Source organism: Ochlerotatus camptorhynchus, unplaced genomic scaffold (genome assembly GCF_037179485.1).
Source record: "Ochlerotatus camptorhynchus isolate MF236.1 unplaced genomic scaffold, CSIRO-AGI_Acam_v1.1 ptg000466l, whole genome shotgun sequence".
Classification (NCBI taxonomy): Eukaryota; Metazoa; Arthropoda; class Insecta; order Diptera; family Culicidae; genus Ochlerotatus; species Ochlerotatus camptorhynchus.
The window spans coordinates 625,803-646,527 of record NW_027040952.1 but is presented as its reverse complement, the minus strand read 5'-3'; the positions used below and the strand labels follow the sequence as shown (position 1 = coordinate 646,527).

Here is a 20,725-nt window from a genome sequence, read left to right as displayed (position 1 = left end):
AGGCAACTAGGCCTAAAAAGTTAAAAGGACTAAGATGTTTTCCTTTGATAACTGTAAAATCCTGTTCCCCTAGTTTGAAGTAGTCAGGCCTAGGAATCGGTTGTAGATCTTACATCCCGTAACGTACCACGAAAAGCTGATCTACCCACGTTACGGGGAATAAGTTTTTCTAGAAAACATTGTGCTCTAAAAAAATAGGACCTCAGTAACGATATCTCCATCCATGAAGTTGGATTCTTCAAGTTGAACTTGGCGGTGGAATTTCAATAAGGAACGGACTTTCGGAGAACATCAATATTATGGCGTAATTGCTTTTGTAATCAAACACATCATTTGCCAATTTCTCGCAAATTAAAGCTAAATCTAACAAATTAACAGGTAGAAGAATAGTTCCTCTATCATTTGGTATAGTTTGCTCGCGATATTGAGCTTGTATTCGTGAGAAATCGGCGATTGACGTGTTTGTTTACAAAAGCAATTACGCCCAAATCGCAAAGTTCTCCGGAATTTATATTTGGTGCTAATGGAGGAAAATCATTCCTCACGAAAGGGAAAGGAGGCTGGCGGGCCCGTTGGTAGTAATTTGATTTTCCCTTTCCCTTTTCAATTTTTGTGGAGGGCTAAAATAATTAATTTAATTATTTAATAAAATAAACACTAAAATCGTGATTGCACGAAATGCCTTCGTACATGTAACGATAACCAGAAACACAATTTATTTTATAAACAAAATTTTCGTTATTCTTTGTATTATGTTCGTACAGTATATACACAGCAAAAAATAATTTTGATATCACATCAAAGTGGATTCACTTCAATCGTGTCAAAAATATGGTGTAACGTGCCAAAAAGGACAAAATTATCATTAAGGGGAAGCTCACCGCTCCGAAAAAAATAATTACGTGCAAGAACTGACATTACGCTGCTTTTACTGCATTTGTCTATTTTTGTGGCCATAAAAATACCATGTGATTTTTGACTTAATTGAAGTGCATCTTCTTGGATGTAATATTAAAATAATTTTTTTTTGCTGTATACCAATCTTTCCGACGGTTTTTTAAAGAAACCAAAATTTCGCATTTTTTATATGAACCGTACCCAATACGAAATAAAATCAGTTGCGAATGTTACATTTTTAACGATACTAGCTTCATACAAAGTATGAATCTATTTCGTATCAGAAAACATAGAACCATTACTCATTATGCTCTCTTATCTTCCTACATTGCAGAAATCACCAGAACAAACAGTCATAGAAAAAATCCCACGAGAGTACGATTGCAAACTCGCTAGTAGCAGTCAGGAAACCGCATAATGCACTCCCTAAGCAGCTTCAAATGCAGTAGTTAGTGCCAGCGACCAATAGCTCTCACATTACCGATCCGTAACAACTCCGCCGAACAGAGCACTCCATAGAGTGCAGCAACTGCGGCAAAAAGTAATGCCCCTACTTATGTAAAGTGAAGTAATAGGACCCCATAAAGGTAATAATTATTAAATCATCGATTGACCAGCACCGAACCAGGCCGACCTCGGTGTTCCCGCGAAAATAGCTCACCGGCAGAAAGCGCGAACGGTGTCCGGAAAATCGTGATCCAAGCCGCAGTGCAGCAGCCAGCCAGCCGGGCAAGGTTTAGGGAAATTAATGTGATAAATATAACGGTGCAATTTTTCCCGAAGAGACGACCAAAGGTTACCAGCATTCGCGACGTGCGGTACCGGAGTTCATCCGGGGAAAAGAGAAGAAAAGAAGTGTTCAGAGTGGAGATAGCAAAATTAGTCGTGTGAGTTATGGTTGCAAATTATAAATAATAAATAAATTGAGGTGTAATAAAGTAATAATAGTAAATCTTGCGGAATCGGGTGGCCGCTGGGAGGTTTGAAGTCGACGAGTTGTTTTGAAAACCGACCGACGACCGGCGACTGGCGACGACAACGAAGTGTATGAGTCAAGAAGTTTGAACCCAGTCAGCGTATTCTGTTGTTGTTTATTTGGAACGGAATCATGTACTACTAGCGGCTATTTCCTGCCAAGTTCCAGCGTAGATACTAATAAGCATTCTTCACATCGACCATGGGATCGTTCACAATAAGGTGAGTAAGAGTAATGTTTTGTTAAATTTCTCAAAAATTCGACCGACGACGTTAGCGTTATCATGATGCATGCGGTCAAAGTTCGGCAATTCATCTCGATTCGACAGTTGTAGGTTACCTACGTTGGTTCGTTGGATCTCGCTGGTAGATTGGATTCAAAGAATTCCATTGTTCTGACGGTTCATTCTGCGCCGATCATTCGAGTGGCGGAATGATGAAAGCGAAGCAAAGCGAAGGAAACGACGATGGGAGAAAGCAAACAAACATTTCGATAGGGAGGCCACACACATTCGTGGAATTCCTTGAAGGAAGAGCGTCGTCGTCAGTCAGGTTGCGTTCGCGGCTGTAGGCATATTCGACGTCTTACCTACATGGTCAGCATTGGCTTGGAGGGTGAAACGAGCCCCACTTGACATATATTTACATTTTGCCTATTTAAGCAGAATCAGTAACGTCAAACAAAGTGCTTACATCGAACGTCAGTCATTTGGTTCGTCCGTTCGTGCGTCGATTTGGGGCTTCCCTTCTTGTTGGTTGGTGGCTCTTTTGTTTTCCTACGGGAGGATTCAAGGGTCTCTTACCTTTTCATAGTTCTTCGTTGTTCTATTTGGAGGGGAACAGCGCGGTATCGATTACAGGTAAAGGTGGCCGATGTTAGTATAACGGTTCTTCCGGCTTGAGTAGAAAGAATCGATTTCAGTTATTCTACTGTTATGGATCCGTGAAATAATACTTTGTTGGAGCAACATCTTCTGGCTTATTAGAATCGACTATTTGAAGAATATTTTCTCATGCAAATTAGTGCGAAGCGATTAAAGAAAAATGAGGAAAACGAACCGCCAAATAAGAATCATTCTCCATCACGACAATGCGAGCTCTCACACATTGCGTTGAACAAAATTACTTTTTAAACGTTAAAAACATCGAATTGATGCGTCATCCCCCGTATAGCCCTGATTTAGCCCCCAATGGCTTCTTCTTATTTCACACGTCAAAAATAAATTGCATGGTCAACGGTTTTCGACGCCTGAAGAAGCGGTTGTTGCGTTCAAAACGCATGCTTCAAGTGCTGGAAAAGTGCTTCATTAATTGGTCCGATTGCATGATCTTCAGGGAGAATACTTTGAAAACCAATAAAGCCATTTTTGATAGCAACCCTTTTGTTTTTGTTTATCTCATAACTTATCGAGCACCCCTCGCAGCTCAGCCATCACGACCAAAACGGTCCTTCTCAGGACCACCATAAATTTGCTAAAGAGTATTTTTGGAAATTTGTTAAGGTCCGAGGGGCACGGAAGACAAAGAATCGGTGCGTTGAAGTTAAAATGCAATCAAAAGTACTTAAAGTTATTAATGCGTTTTGAAGTAGTACTGACGGTAATTAAACTTTAGTATTCGTACTTAATGTAATTAAAAGTATTGAAAATGTAATTAACGTACGAAACGTTAATTACGAAATTTCGACTGTAATTAATGGACTTAAAAAGTAGTTAATGTTCTACTTTGTGTAATTTATGTAATTAAAGCAGTAGCTACTAGAATTAATTTAATTACAGCCGTTGCCTGCGTTTGAGTTCAGGGTTATTGCGTGTCCCTAGTCAAGGTCATCAGTCGGATCTCAGTTCCGATATTTCAAATATAACATACCATGTATTTTTAAGACAACATTGGGGGTGCAATTTCAAAAACCAAAGTCGGCCGCATGAAAGTGGTCTGATTTTGATCCAGAGGTAAGTAATTTAATTCATAATACGCCAATCGATAGGAAATTTTTCTACGGATACGTAAAAATTAAGACCTTATTATTTTTCAAAATGTCACTATTGACAATTTCACGAATGTGCAACTGTTGCTATGATAATTAAATTAATCACCGATTGCCTTTCCTTAACACAGATTTCAAAATTGCATTCCATCCGGTCTCACCGAACGGTGTTTATACAATAACCGCGTGTCGTGAGTGGTAGAACACCACCAGTACACAACGAAAGGCTCCTTGCAAGCAGCTAGCTATCAAGGCTGCCCTCAACCGCTGATCGGATTCAGTTGATCGGCGTAAGCCGGTGTGGGCCATCTATGCCAAGCGCATCACTCTCGTTCCAAACAACATACAGCTCGCCAGCCTTATCCGTGTTGAACACCCTGATAGCCCAGCATTATTCAACCATGAAGACAAAAGGGTTCTTTTCAGAACCACCATCACGAAGTAGCTCCCAATAATCAACTACTAGTGTTTTATTAGCACTCAGCCTGCATAAATGCAAACCATTTGCCAAAAATAGTTAAAAGTTTAGTTGAAGATGCTAATTTCCAATAACAGACTAAAGTGGTAATTTTTATACGATAGATGAGGAGATGAAAGTATAGAGTTAACTTTCTTCAACAAGTCAAAGGATGGGAGCTTACCATCAATTACTGTCATTGGTCGAAAGGTATAGTAGCAGCACCTACTCTACCCGGGTCCCCTCTAGATCGTCAAGTCGACGATGACAGGAGCATATACCGTGGTAGAGGTAACAATAGCTGCAATTTCCAAACCTACGGCTGGATGCCTTCCTTCAGATAACAACTTGAGTGCGGTAAAAATCTATAGAACTGTTTCAAACACATCGTCGGTACATGAGCGAGTCGGCGATCATATCTTTTTGCCAGTGGTGGCGATGGGGAATACCCCTCACCATCCCTCTCTAACGGGGGAGTTTGGTAAAGAGAGATGATCAAAACCGATTTGTACCTTCCTAAAAGTTGTCCTTGCTTGCTTTCTACTCTCTATATACAATTTTTACACTGCCGCACTCTAACGGAACTATCAACTCTATACTTTCATCTCCTCATCTATCGTATAAAAATTACCACTTTCGTCTGTTATTTGAAATTAGCATCTTCAACTATGTAAATCGTTGACTTCACGCAGAAGTAATACAAAACATATAGTCAAAGGTTAAAAGTTGTTTATAATCCCTGCTTAACTTTAACTGAAATGGTTATGGACCTTTACATGAACGTTTATGTGATAAAGTTTTAACGTTAGGTACATATTATGTTTTTTTAAAGTGGTCCTTACAAATAATAGGTTGTTAAGAACCATTGTTTTGACGTTGACATCCCACTGAATGGTTGATGCAAACGATGGAAATTAAATGCATTATTTTTTAATTAAATGCAAATTCAATGCGCATTCAGTAAGTGAGACACCTCTAAAGCAAAATAGATAGTTTGTATGATGCTGGAGTACGATCGCTGCCCAAGCCACGACGTCAAGATCATCATAGGAGACCAGGATGAGGAATTCAGACCGACGATTTGAAAGTTCAGCGCCCACCAGCTGACGAACGGGAACGGCCTACGACTCATCGATTTCGCCGCCTCCAAAAACATGGCAATACGTAGCTGTGTTTTTCCAACACATCCACCCTTATCGTAACACCTGGAGATCACCACAGCAGACGAAATCGCAAATCGCCCACGTTCTGATTGAAGGACGGCACTTCTCCGACATTATCGACGTCAGAACCTATCGTGGCGCTAACATCGACTCTGACCGCTACCTGGTGATGGTCAAACTGCGCCCAAAACTTTCCGTCATCAACAATGTATGGTACCGACGCCCACCACTGTACAACCTAGAGCGACTGAAGCAACCGGATGTCACCCTAGCATACGCGCAGAATCTCGAGGCAGCGTTGCCAGAGGAGGGCGAGCTCGATGTGCCCCTCTAGAGGACTGCTGGAGTACAGTAAAAGCAGTCATCACCGACGCAGCCGAGAACACCATCGGGTACGTGGAAAGAATTCGACGGAATGAATGGTTCGACGAGGAGTGCAGAGCGATTTTGGAGGAGAAGAACGCAGCGCGGGCAGTAATGCTGCAGCATGGAACCCGACAGAACGTGGAACGGTCTAAACAGAAGCGGAAACAACAGACCCGCATCTTTCGGGAGAAAAAACACCGCCTGGAAGAAGCAAAGTGCGAGGAAATGGAACTGCTGTGCCGTTCCCAAGAAACACGGAAGTTCTACCAGAAGCTCAATGCATCCCACAACGGCTTCGTGCCGCGAGTCGAAATGTGCAAGGATAAGGACGGGAGCCTCTTGACGGACGGACGTGAGGTGATTGAAAGGTGGAAGCAGCTCTTCGATGCGCACCTGAATGGCGAGGAGAACGTAGGCACGGGAGACCAGCGCAATGGAGGAAACGGAATTGACGGAACTGACCCCACTCCCACGCTGAGGAAAGTTAAGGATGCCATTCAGCAGCTCAAAAACAACAAAGCAGCTGGTAAGGATGGTATGGCAGCCGAACTTATCAAGATGGGCTCAGAAAAAAAGGCCACCTGCCTGCACCGGATGATAGTCAGGATCTGGGAAACAGAACAGCTACCGGAGGAGTGGAAGGAGGGGGTAATCTGCCCCATTCACAAGAAAGGCGACCATTTGGAATGTGAGAATTCAGAGCGATCACCATTTTGAATGCCGCCTACAAAGTGTTATCCCAGATCATCTTCCGTCGTCTATCACCTAAAATGACCGAGTTCGTGGGAAGTTATCAAGCCGGCTTCATTGACGGCCGATCGACAACGGACCAGATCTTCATCGTACGGCAAATCCTCCAGAAATGCCGTGAATACCAGGTCCCAACGCATCATTTGTTCATCGACTTTAAGGCGGCGTACGACAGTATCGACCGCACAGAGCTATGGAAAATCATGGACGAGAACGGCCCCAACAAACAATTCACAGTCACAAATAAGCATACACATTGAATAAATGCTTTATAACAGTGTACAATGCTGAATAAAACGGGTTGTCAAATTATGTGCTCAGAAAACCTCATTGAGATCGATGATGCGTTATTCCGCTGGTTGCTCTGATTTGAATAATATACTTATTAAAATCTATACAAACGATGACTGTCTTCCTGATTCAACACCAGAAGTTTGATCTAATAACATACTGAATAAGTGTAATTTGCACATACATTGACGCTTTAATCCGACTGTTTCAATTGATTTAATAACATGCTTTAATGCGTCTAACAATTGCTTTCTAGCTCCATTACTAGATTCCATTGCATTGCTTAACAATATTGCTGAATAAAGGTGAATACAGTCAGCATAATAGCTCTTATACCACTATGCGTCCATGTTTTAATTGCATGCTTTGTAAATGCTTTACAAACGGCGTATTCATTCATTATTCCACAACACTGCTTCAGGCTAACAACAAAACGAAATTGGTAGCATAGCGGTTACCGTTTCCGCTTTCCAAGTAGAAGGTCGTGAGTTCAATCCCAGCCTCAACCCTTTTTTATTTATTTTCTACGCCTAATTAATTTAAATCGTAATCATAAATCGTATCACTCACGACAACCAATTCATAGATCTATCGAAAAGAATTGCATCCTTTTCATAGAAATTAGAGAGATGGAGAGGTAACGTTGGTCTAATATTAAACAACTATGAATGAATTAATCATTCTCACATCTCCTTGAACTAGCTAGAGTTTCTGCTGGAAGTGCTGATAGGTTTTCAGATTCAAGCTTTTATTGCTTATTTAGATGCCCATATGATGTATTCTAGGATAGCTCCGATGGCAAGGCAAGCGGCTGGTGATCGGAAGGTCATGGTTCGAATCCCATATAACGACATGTGTGTATATATGTATGTAATAAATTTTACTAGATCCTATTGTGTGGTGGGTGCGTGCTTCGACATAAATAATGACACAACAATCACTAACGAGAACAATCCTGCTCTGTGCTTGCTGTGTTTCTTATTTTCGGATTAATTATCCTGTAGTTGAATAATCGTTTAATAAAAGTATAATAGTGTCTAACTATACATTATTTCACATGAGAATCAAGCGTCTATATACACCTTTATACCAGCGCTGTTTAAGGAAGTAATGATGTCTAATAAACGCTGAATAAGCAAAAATTTGATCGGATAAAGCTCTGTTACAACTTTTGTAAGTCGAATAAAAGCTTCTCGACATACCTTATTCAACACCAAATATTTCGATTTGGTGGTTGAACAAATTCTCCAGATTTGTGTGAACAAAGCCTGAACAGAAGTTATTATTAAAAACAGTACAAGTATCATTAGCATGAAGTGGAATAAAATCGTCAAGAAGTCGTTTCTTCAATAGGAAATTGTTTGTTGGGGCTTTCTTGGGAAGCTGATCAGACTGATCGAAGCAACGATAGACGGTGTGCAAAACTGCATAAGGGTTTCGGGTGAACTATCCAGTTCATTCGAATCTCACCGGGGACTGCGACAAGGTGACGGACTCTCATGCCTACTCTTCAACATCGCTCTAGAAGGTGTAATGCGACGAGCCGGGCTCAACAGCCGGGGTACGAAATCCGGTCAATTTGTGTGCTTTGCGGACGACATGGACATTATCGCAAGAACATTTGAAACGGTGGCAGAACTATACACTCGCTTGAAACACGAAGCAGCAAAGGTCGGGACTGGTGGTGAGTGCGTCAAAAACAAAGTACATGCTAGTAGGCGGAACCGAACATGACAGGATTCGTCTAGGAAGTAATGTCACGATAGACGGGGATACTTTCGAGGTAGTGGAGGAATTCGTTTACCTTAGATTCTTACTGATGGCTGACAACAATGTGAGTCGTGAAATACGAAGGCGCATCATCAGTGGAAGTCGTACCTACTACGGGCTCCTGAAGAAACTACGGTCAAAAAAGGTTCACCCCCGCACCAAATATACCATGTACAGAACGCTAATAAGACCGGTGGTGCTCTATGGACACGAGACATGGACTATACTCGAGGAGGACCTGCAAGCACTTGGAGTTTTCGTGCGACGTGTGCTAAGGACGATCTTCGGTGGTGTGCAGGAGAACGGTGAGTGGCGACGAAGAATGAACCACGAGCTCGCTGCACTCTACGGCGAACCCAGCATCCAGAAGGTGGCCAAAGCCGGAAGGATGCGGTGGACAGGGCATGTTGCAAGAATGCCGGACAACAACCCTGCAAAGTTGGTGTTCGCTACTAATCCGGTTGGCACAAGAAGTCGTGGAGCACAGAGAGCACGATGGGCGGACCAGGTAGAGCGTGATCTAGCGAGCATTGGGCATGACCGAGGATGGAGAGCGTCAGCCGCAAATCTAGTATTGTGGCGTACTATTGTTGATTATGTCTTACCTTAAATGTGATGTAAAAATAAATGTATGTATGTATGTATGTATGATGCTGGTAGATATTTAGCATGCGATACCATTTTAATTACCAGAAATGTATGTTACATATCGATTTTGAGAAACCTTGAACCTGCCAGCTTGAACTTCGTCCGTCCTCTGATATTTATCATTTCCTTTAACTCTTTTTGCTGACCACTCCATCAGAATTGAATTTTCGCCGAATCATCATCATCATCATCATCATCAGTATGATCCAACCACCGGCAGAAGCTTCAACTTCATGCAACAAGATTGTCCGTAGTTCATGCCTCTAATGTAATATAACAAAAAATCGCACACACTCATACACACATCGACAGTGAGAACTTCCTCTCGAAAAACTCACGCCCAACGGAGGCAGTTAATCGAGCTCACTTAATTTCAACGCTCGTACCATCTGATTCTGATGGGTGTGAAAAGAATCACTTCTGCCGTTCTGAATGCAAAAAAAAAAGAGAGACTACCACACTTTTGTTTGTGTGTAGTTATATTTGACAGCTCTAAAATCTGACACCCGGATCAGGTCCGAGACGACCACAATTGGGGCAATTGAATTCGAAAAAAATGAAAAGGAAACGGCTTTTAATTGAGCATGACGAGAGGTTTTAAACCCGTCGCCGTTGGAGTGCATTTATTATTATTATTTTTCGATTCGAGCAGCCAGCGATCATATTATTTTCGGACAAAACATGAAAGGCTTGAATGTTGAATGCAGAGCGGGTACAAAAGGAACGGGCTACTTACTTACACTTTGTGATTAATTTTTTGGATGTCGATGGCGATGTTTGGCAAGGGTGCTTATAAGGGAATAATTCAAACGGTACGTGGAATTTTAAAAATAAGTGTAGAATCTCAGATTGAGCATGCGAGAAAATTTGATATTCAAGTAATTTTCGAAATTCTGTGGAGCAGTTCGAGTTGTTTTTATTATCATCAGTGAACTGTTCTGCTTATCTTCCCTAACTAAAACTGCCTTTATATCAAACTCAAAATTTCATCCAAACTAATCCAACCTAATATCTTAGCAGTCTTCCACCGATAGCTTTGCGAAATTCCCCGAACGATTCCTTGACCAACCATTCTAGCCTTGAAAAAAAAAGTATTCAAATGCATAATTTTTATCAGGCTTCCGACAAGCCAGAAATTAAAATTACCAGTCAATTTCGATTTAATACCAAACTGCGAGGCAGCCAGCTGCAAAATTACCCCCGCCCAACTCCGATGGGGGGGAATTTTACGCTGCTTAGGTTTATGCCTTCTCATTTTTCAGCTTTTGGACGTGAACGTGAAATTGTGAAGAACTTTGCTCAAGCACGTAGTCATAAGCTGGGATAGAATGATCGTTTAGGCAGGAAGAACAAAACTCGAGAGGGAAAGACAGGAAAGAGGAAAAAACGCCAAGGAAGAGATCTTGGTCCGATAGTCGAACCGGTCGGTGTTCGGAGCTCGATGAAGCGACGAAGATCCGCTTGGCGGAGGGTTTTTGGGCAGAACCGGCAAGGAAAATAAAATCATAATAATTACGTTTTTTGTAAGACCCGCATGGCCGGCACCGGCTAGTGGCAGAAACTTTGGGTGGAGTGGAAAGGAAGCAAAACATGCGATCAGATGCGAGGTAGTTTTTGCGAATTTCGGGAAGTTGAAACATTCTGCACAACAACGAAAATGCTCACATGTGTTCAGAGAGCATACGAGTTCATACGAGTGATGCCGGGAGCGAATTTCGGCGGTCTCTGGTCAAAATTATATACATTCCACGTGACAAGGTCGATTTGAAGTTCAAGGAAATTGGAAGTTGCTGTTTGGAACGGGAATTTTTTTTTGTAGTGGTCAGTGGAGATTAATTTTATGTTGCGAAGTTGATAATTTTGAAGCAGTGAAGATGTGAATATTTTTAGATCGAATTCAGTGAACTTCGATACTAATTTTTCAATCTGATGAACGTAATGGATGATTTAATTTGACTGTTTAGACAAGAGCATTGTTCGAAAATTGAACCATGCGGTGAAAATGTTAAATACTCAGAGAACGAACGTCACCGTGGTTTCCGATGGTTCTGATAAACAAGCGATGCAATCGATTGATACCTGCCTGAAGAATAAACTTCTAATATTTAAACAAGTTTTTAGACCGGCCATACTTTATGCTGTGGCAATATGGTCTAGTTGTTGCACTATCAGGAATAAAGCACTTCAAAGGATTCAGAACAAAGTTCTGAAGATGATTTTAAAGTTGCCTCCATAATCCTACATCGATTTGTCGTCAAGCATACTCGAGGTAATCCTGCTTGGACATCAACTTGAAAAATTTCTCTTCGATCTTTCGGATCCTAATAGTAATCTGCTTGGAAATCAAAAAGAGAAAAATATAAATTTCTATTTTATTATTCCTTCGATCCTTGTTTGAACCCTACCCGTGGTAATCCTGTTTGAATATCTATTTAGAAAATTCCTCATCGATCCTTCAGATTCTTATAGTAATCAACTTCGAAGTCGATTTGGAGAAACGATAAAATGCCGCCATGAAGTCTAAATGCAAAAGAAAAGGGCAATCTTTTGATCCCCCTTCTGATGAAAATTATCCATTATCCAAGCAAAAATCCATAAAACTATCCCGGCCTAATGCCAAGAAGGAAAAGTTCCTATTGTGATAACCACTTCCGATTTAAACTTCAAACTGGCCGTCGCACGGAGGGGTATTTGGCAAATCTAGCTGGCCAAAACCCATTTTTTTCAAAAGGGGGCTAACTGTCAATGAAGTAGTGCATTGAAAACGTTAATAATAGGTGAACAATACCCTATACTTGTTTTTTTCTTTTTCGTTTCTGTTTGCTTGCTGTAGCAGTTCAAAGTTGGCTTACAAGTTGGTCGTGTGCTTTCGTGCAATTTTGTTTTGCGTCGTTGAGGACTCTGTTCTGCTAATCATCTCAAGTTATATTTTTGAAAATACATCTAGGATGAACTCTATTCAGGCAAGTAATTGAGAACACATTAATTTGAATCAAGCATGAGTTATCAACGGTGTTTTAAATAAGTAGCAAAAAATGCAAAACTAGATAAATTTGGTTTGTATTCGGGTGGATTTGGGTGATGTGAATCAGTATAAGTTGATGCAAGCTGTTTTTGCTTATCGTTGCCATAAAAAAAAACCCTGCCCCTAACTGCCTCCGAGTACGCTGGAGCCATTTTTTAACTCAATTATATAATATTTTGATGAAATTTGTATTTAACTGCACCACAAGTAAACATTTTTAAACTTTATTTATTGCATAATAGTCTCGTTTGTTTAAAGAATATTTTTATAGTCCTGTGCCAAAATTTCAGCTCAATTGGTCATAACAGAACAAAGTTACAACATGTCAAAGTTGTATAAAAATCGTGCCATTTTATTGGCCGCAGTTTGAACGTTATTTACTGTACAAGTAAACATTTTTACTTTCTTCTTGGATATCTCGCAAAATAAAAACACCCCTGAGCACACTGCCAAACTGTATCCATTGCCCATTGTTGCAATTATAACGATCCAAAACAAATTAGAAAAATGCTGATTCTCATTTATTGAGTGTACACTTGAAAATCGGAATAACTCACTAGCGATAATCGATTTTACTCTCGTTCTGTACGTTGAACATATTTAGTGTCGGAAGTATTTTGCGATTACAGTGCACTACTTCCGAAACAGTGGCCACAAAATTGACATTGACAAATTTTCTATTTATACAAAAGACACCACTAAACTGTATGTGGAATTATAATTATTATAAAATATTGATACACGGTGGGATTGTTATTGAAAATGCACTGCTTCCCATAGGGCAGCTTTCAGAAGAAGCTGTAGAGGCCAGGAACAAGTCGATCATACTGTGAGAATTTCGCCAGGAAATTTTCTAGAGAATCGTGTAACAGAGACGTGCTCAGTAGGCTACTTCTTAACTCGGATCCTCTACTTTCAGGTATGACGTTTTCTACGAGTTCTAATAGTATGATAATCATGTAAATTTCCGTTTTTCACTAGGAATGAGACAAACACCGCGAAAGAAATTCAAATCCTTCTTAAAGGAGTCTTTGGAAATGTTGTTGCCAGTTGAACCTACGATTGACCATTTCTAATCGGATAATTCGGATGAATTGTTGGATAGCATGGAAACATCATCTAAAGGAGAACCGCTGTATTCATCATGTTCAGATTAGATTATGTGTTTTAGTTTTGTTGTGCTTGTTTATAGTTTGTAATTATTAAATATGCTTGTTTCTTTTGGCTTAACCTGAACGTTTTTCGTTTTATTAATATTTTGAGGAACACGTTGCTTGCCAGCTATACTAAATAGCGAGTAAAAGGTGTGGAAAATACCTTCGTATACCAAAAATACACCAATTTATGGTACTGGTACTTAGTTTTAAGCGAAGACAACAAATCAAGAAGACTGGCAACTCTTCCATTTTCTCATACGAACGCTATGAGATAGGTACAAGCGCGTCATCTGCCGCTCAAAGGTAAATGCTTCAAACAAATTTGATAGCAAAGATTATATCCTCACAAGAAAGGTTTGTGTATTTGCTCATTTTTCTATGCATTGCTTCCACCTTCACTCAAGCGCAGCGCTATTGTATCTGTCGCTTGGATTCTGGCAAAGTTGCCAGTCTTCTTGATATGAAGTCTTTGTTTTAAGTCTAATAATATATCATGCATGTGCTCATAGTACCATTATATAGGTGGTAAACTATCATTAGTAGCAGTTTTATGACTTTTTTTTTCCGGTGTAACAAAGAAAAAAATATTGAAAAGTTACCCTCAATATCCAAAGCTACACCCATGTATGGTACTGGTAGTTGGTTTTTTGTCTAAAAATATACCATGGTCTTAGTACCATTATGAAGGTATCAAACAGGTTCGGTAGCCTTTGTAACATTATTTTTTAGTCTAACAAAAATGGAGAAAAAAGTGGTGGACAGTTACCCAATTAAACCATAGTTACACCAATTTACGGTACTGTTAACTGGTTTAAATCTTAAAATATACCGTGCATATGATCATAGCACCGTTCTAAAAGTGACTAAACATTTTTTGTAGCAGTTTTAGGACTATTTTCCGGTTAACAAAAAGGAAAAAAAATGTGAAAAGTTACCCTCATAATTCAAAGTTACACCCATTTACGGTAGTGGTAATTGGTTTGAAGACTGAAAATGTACCATGTTTATGACCATAGTGCTGTTTTATGGGTTTAAAAATACCTTTCGTAACAGTTTTAGGGCTATTTTTCAGTGTAACAAAAAGGAGAAAAAAGTGGTGGAAAGTTACGCTCATTATCCAAAGTTACACCCATGTACGGTACCGGTGATTGGTTTTAGTCTGAACATATTCCATGTATATGGTCATAGTACCATTATAGAAGTATTAAAATTACATCTGCAATAGTTACAACGTAAAAATTGTTTTGGCCAGCTAGATAGATCAAATACCCCTCCTTACGTCGGTGTGAATGACGTGTATTGGCTAAAACCTTGGACGGATTCAAACGTCTTCTTTAGTATCTCACTGAGAAGCAACACCAATTATGCACTTACGACACGAAAACTGAACGTCTGGTAAAGGTTGTTTTGAAAGGTCTGCCAAGCATTGAGTCCCTGGATCAGATCAAAAAGTGAAAATGAAATCCTAGCATTATGTTACATGTCCGTGCAGCTCTGAATTTTCCATGTAACAATACGAAAAATAATCTTATAGGAATGGTATATGCCCTAACCTCGGTCTAATATGAAGCCTTGTAAGTTGGTCCACTGTACTGCAATAGGGTATATAAATAAAGATTTTCACGTCCAGTTGTATTGGTGCTATATGTGAGAACGTGTTTGTGAAAATTCGAAGAAAATACATAACAAATCGCTGTCAAACTCATTTTGGCAGATCTATTAAAAAACATTTTTAAGGTTAATAAATAATTAAGGTTAGTCAGAGGAAAATAATAAAATAATTTAATAGTAAAGAAAATAATAATACGTGAAATGCGCTTCTTTTTCACTTCTTAACAATCATTAGAAACCACATTTTTGACGTCACTTTCACTTCTCGCGTAAGAATTGATAAGGAAGAAAGCGACATTGTTGTCTTTCCTGTTGATCGAGATAACATAAACCACGATGCTTTCAGAATCAAAATAAAACGCCAAACAGATCATCTCACGTTTCTCTTGATCGATGCTCTCTTTCGTTAATAACTTGGCTGTTACATATTTCTGGCTAATTTTTCTACATAGGGTAGAGCGCTACTTCGTCGTAATCGCCCATTTCCGTTCTATCGATCAGAAAAGATCAATAATATCAATGATTTCACCGTGCACAAAGCAATATTAGGTTTGTTCCAATGCGTTAGTTCATTAGCTACAACATAAATCCTGTTAGAGCACATTGTATGAATATTTACGCTCATTGTTCTAAAAACAAAAGAAGCGCTCCTAGCGTATCCCCTTTTTCTACGTTTATCCTTAGGACGAAGCAAATCTAATGGCGTTTCAATTGACGGAATTGAAACTCGTAGAACGAATTTAGAATCAACAAGCAGTATTAGATTTTAAACAATATCTCAACAATTTGTGACTCTTTATCAAATCCAATATAAAAAGGTGAATAAATTTAGAAGTCATTTTTATATGAGTTAGATTAATTTGTCGTGTAGGTCCTTCGAAAAACTATCTAGCTGAACAATACATTAGGTCCTGAGTAACATTGATCCTCTTCGCTTTACCTACCGCTACCCTAATTTTCCCCTACCTGATAGTGGGGTTAGTATGCGTGGGCGAGCTACCAGTTACGCCAAATCGACAATTCATTAATTGTTTACAAAAGCTGATACGTCCCTTCAAAAAAGTAATCGAGAATTGTCAAGTCAAGTAATAGCAAGCCGAACATGCATCAGCTCCTAAGTAACATTGACAGATTCTCTTCGCTTCCCTAAGGCCATGTAAAGATATTTCCAGCTATTTTCAACACATAGTTAGATAAAAAAAAAGATATTATCTAGCATCTAATACGGCAAACGTGGCAAGAAGCAGTTGTGTAACCAAGTTATTAACGAAAGATAAAGCCGTCGAAGAGAATCGATTAATGTTACTCAGGACCTAATGTATTGTTCGGCTGGATAGTTTTTCGAAGGGCCTATACGGCAAATAAATCTAACTCATATTTGAGTCCCGTTCACTCAAATTCGCAAAAACCTAGGTCACTCATAAAATGAGTATTTATTTTCTCAAATATGAGTAAATGTCACTCATATATGAGTTAATGTCACTCAAATATGAGTGAAATTTACTCTTATTTGAGTAAAATTTTACTAACTCTATGAATGACATACAGTGATTCCTTTAGAATAACTAAATTTGAAGTTTTTTATTTTGTTACCCCACCACCTCCCCTTTCAAAAGCTTGGAATTACACAAAGGTGCTGCGTAAATCTTCGTCTTTTTCCAGTCGGGTCGCTACCAAGAACCATTTTCATTGGGTCTTTATCCGACATTGTTACGATGTGCCCAGTCCACCGTAGTCGCCCGATTTTCGCATTCGATCTAAACAAATTAACTTACAGACCTTCTGCAATGATACTTAATGATTCACTTCTTTTCTACAGTGATTCAACAATTTCCGAGCTAAATCCAATCTTTTCAAAATTGGTTTAAAATTTTTAAAAGTGAGACCAAATCAGAAACGATTCAGGAAATTCCTAAATGAGGTGACATTTTTCAAAGCAGATTCAAAACTGAGTCGAATAAGTCATCAACATTTTTCTAACTGAGTCTAGACCTTATGTTATTCAATCCTTTTTAAAGTTTTCAAAGCTTTCCTGAAGTGATCAAACATATCCCGAACTTAAGCTTTATAGAATTGGTTTCGCATTTTCTGGAGTGAGGCCATATTAGCTGATTTAATCTCTTTCCTAAATAAGTCCAAGGTTTCCTGCATTGATTCAACATTTTCCGAACTGAATCCAAACTTTGACCAAACGGGTTTGACATTTTCCTAAGTGAGCTCCAAATTGTTGTTAATGCTGTGGGATTTGGCAAGGATATAATCTTGTTTAGGGCTTCTCTGAAAGTGTAGAAAGTTTTCCGACACTTTTTTAACTTAAATTTTCCAAACGGAGTCCAACCTTTTCTGAAGTGGTTCAATACCTTCCTTAGGGAGTCCAAACTTTTCTGTTGAGTGATTGAATTATATTTAATGTTAGTCTGAGCTTTCCTGAAGTGATCTAACTAACTTTTAGCATAGATTCCGCAATCCTAGACCCCTTGCTCGCTCTTGTGAGATTCATATCCTTTGAACATTAGGCTGAGATTTTAAAGAATGGACCTTCGTGTGTTCATACCTGATGGTGGATTTTTTCAAGCAAGCACAATTGTTGAAAAACTGGGTTTACATCCACAAAAGTCCGTATTTTTATAGAAATTTGAGTTTCTTGATCAGCCAAGTTGGATTTTGGCTCCGTCCTTTAAAAAACAAGCTTGGACTTTATAGAATAGACCTTTGTGAGTTGATACGTGATGGTAGATTTTTTTGAAACCAGGTTGGATTTCGGTTCTATCGTTTGAAATTTGTGCTTTGATTTTATAGAATGGAACTTGCTGAATCCGTACGTGAAATACCAACGTGATTAATATTCGCATAAGTATGAAAATAAGAAATTTGATTTTACTGTTTTGTCGAACTGAATGTTGGGTCCTATCTTTGAAAAATAGGCTTGTATTTTATAGAATAGAACTTTCTGAATCCATGCATGAGGGTTGAATTTCTCAATTTTTGAGAAAACCGAGTTTAAATTCATAAAAATACTTATTTTCATAAAAATTGAATTTTGGCCGATATTTCAAAAATAGACTTGGATTTTATTGAATGGACCTTCCTGAATCCATACGTCAGGTTTAAATTTTTGAATTTTTGTGAAAACGGAGTTTAAATTCACAAAAATTACGTATTTTGATGGAAGTTTGGATTTCCTGCTCAGCCAAGTTGGATTTTAGCTGGTTGGATCTAGAAAACTGGGTTTAAATTCTCAAAAGTACACTCAGTTCTTTTTATACCATGTACCGTGTAAAAAAAACCTACCGAGATTTTAATTTTTCACGTGTTTAAATGTTTTCAAAAAATTGGATTTTGATAAAACTTGTAATTATTGCATGCTCTAATGTGATTGGAATCATGTCGATAGGTTGTATCGTTGTCAAGAAATCGTTAAAAACGTACCGTGTAAATCGTGAAAAACCGTGTAAAAAACCGTATAAAAAACCGCGCAATAAACCGTGTAAAAAAAGACTTCAGTGTACGTATTTTCATAGAAATTTGTGTTTCCTGTTCAGCCAAGTTGAATTTCGGCGCCTTCCTTTGAAAATAGTCGTGAATTTTATAGAATTGCCGAATCCATACGTATTTTCATAGAAATTTGGTTTTCCGGTTCTACCAAATTACAATTCGGCTCATATCTTTAAAAAATAAGCTTGTATTTTATAGAATGGACCTTGCTGAATCCATCCATGGAGGTTGAACCGGGTTTGCAATTCGAAAAGTATTTTTTTAGAAATTTGGGTTTCCTTTTCCGCTAAGTTGGATTTTGATACCGTCCTTTGAAAGTTATGGTCCTTGTTGAATTCATACGTGATGATTATTTTTTTAAGCACACACAAAGCCAAGTTTAAACTTGACTTGGATTTTGTTGAATGGACCTTCCTGAATCCATACGTCTAGTAAGATTTTTTGAAGCACGCGCAATTGTTGCAAAAACTGAGTTTAAATTCACAAAGTAGGTATTTTCATATCAATTTGGGTTTCTTGTTCTGCCTTATTATATTTGAATAAGGAGGAACTATCAAAATTTGAACGTTTTTTTTTATAAGAACTATTACGTTTGTAGAATTCCGCTTGATGGTTTACCCGGAATAAAAAAAAAACAAAAATCACACTTATGCGCCAAATGTCTTGTTGATAACCCGAGTGTTACATATAATAAAGTCAACATTTGTCAAAAATCACGGCTTCAAAAAAATATAAGACTAAGGTGAATTCTAAGAAGTAGCTTAAACGCTTGAAATATACGGTTTAGATGTGATGTAGGGGCCTCCCTTAGCTCAGTCGGTAAAGGCGCAGCTACAAAGCAAGACCATGCTGGAGGTGGCTGGGTTCGATTCCCGGTCCTGTCTAGGCATTTTTCGGGTTGGAAAATTTCTCGACTTCCCTGGGCATAGAGTATGATTGTACCTGCCACACAATTATACTAATGCAAAAATGGTACAGGCATCGAAAGCTCTCAATTAATAACTGTGGAAGTGCATCTAGAACACTAAGTTGAGAGCACGCAATAAGCTAATAATGCCATACGCAATAAGCTTGAAATGTGAAGAAGAAGAAAAAGAAGATGTGATGTAGCATGCATGGAAGTATTTCTGATCGATTGGAGATCAAATTATTGAAATTGGTCCAGGGGCAGCTGAGTTATGAACATTCAAAATCTTTCATAATTTTGTTACAAGTTCCATTTTCGATTTTCACAAAGTGTACCGTCATATTGTGACCACCTACAAGCAAGTGACCCACTATCGCACAGTTCACGGTCCGCGCTCAGTTTGTTTATTTTTTATTCCCCCCTCGACTGGTGCGAGCATCGAGTGACAAAAGAAAAACTTGTGATTTGTTCCGGCCTTATCCGGTTTTTTGATGACCACCGCAATAAAGATGTTCGTTAATGCAGTAATATGGCGCCTAAAAATCGAAAAATATACGAATATCACTAATTTTTTTTTTTAAACAGAGCAATAAATGTTCTAAATTTGTACCAGAAATAGGCATTTTTTATGGATTACAGTGTTACAGCAGATGTGGTATTAGTTTTTTATTACTTTTGTGTATTAAATGAATGCCTTATTTGCTTGATGGGCCAAAGTGAGAGACTAGGTGGACATTACATCCCGTAGCCCTACATCGATAGCACTCTTATAGATACTGATTTTAATGCTAGTGATATTCCTGTCATGAAAGTCGTTAATTTTATAAACTTCCAAAACAGGAAATTAGAATACAGTAGCACAGTAGCACGGTAACAACTTTTATTTTTTGAACGAATTTTTCATTGCAATTATAGCAGGAATTGCGATTTAAGTCACTAGTGAATTTTTGTCGTAAAAACTAAAAGGGACAGTCCTATGGGGTTGTACTCAATGGTGACGTAGGACTACGTGGTTTTATTTGTTAACTGCAGAAGAAGCTTGCGTTTTGTGTAGGAATAGGAATTTGAGCGGGGTTCTCTCTGTGTATACTCTAAAGAATGACGTGCTTGACATAGATGGCCCACAGCGACTCACTGATTCCGATCAATAGCGGTGTGGCTTCTTCCTCCTTCTATGGATGGTCATGTGGGCTGCAGCTCACTGCTTGCTGGGAGCCTACACCACC

General features: G+C 38.9%; 1 protein-coding gene across 2 annotated transcripts in view; it reads left to right on the top strand.

Annotated features, from left to right (window-relative positions):
- Positions 1 to 20,725, top strand: part of Sema5c (Semaphorin 5c) — a 535,902-nt gene that overhangs the window by 26,570 nt on the left and 488,607 nt on the right. For both annotated transcript variants that reach the window (XM_065235169.1, XM_065235170.1), the window contains exon 2: positions 1,232 to 2,094. In XM_065235169.1, coding sequence (XP_065091241.1) covers positions 2,075 to 2,094 — 20 coding nt within the window. In that variant the 5' untranslated portion in view covers positions 1,232 to 2,074. The remainder of the gene's footprint in view (positions 1 to 1,231; positions 2,095 to 20,725) is intronic.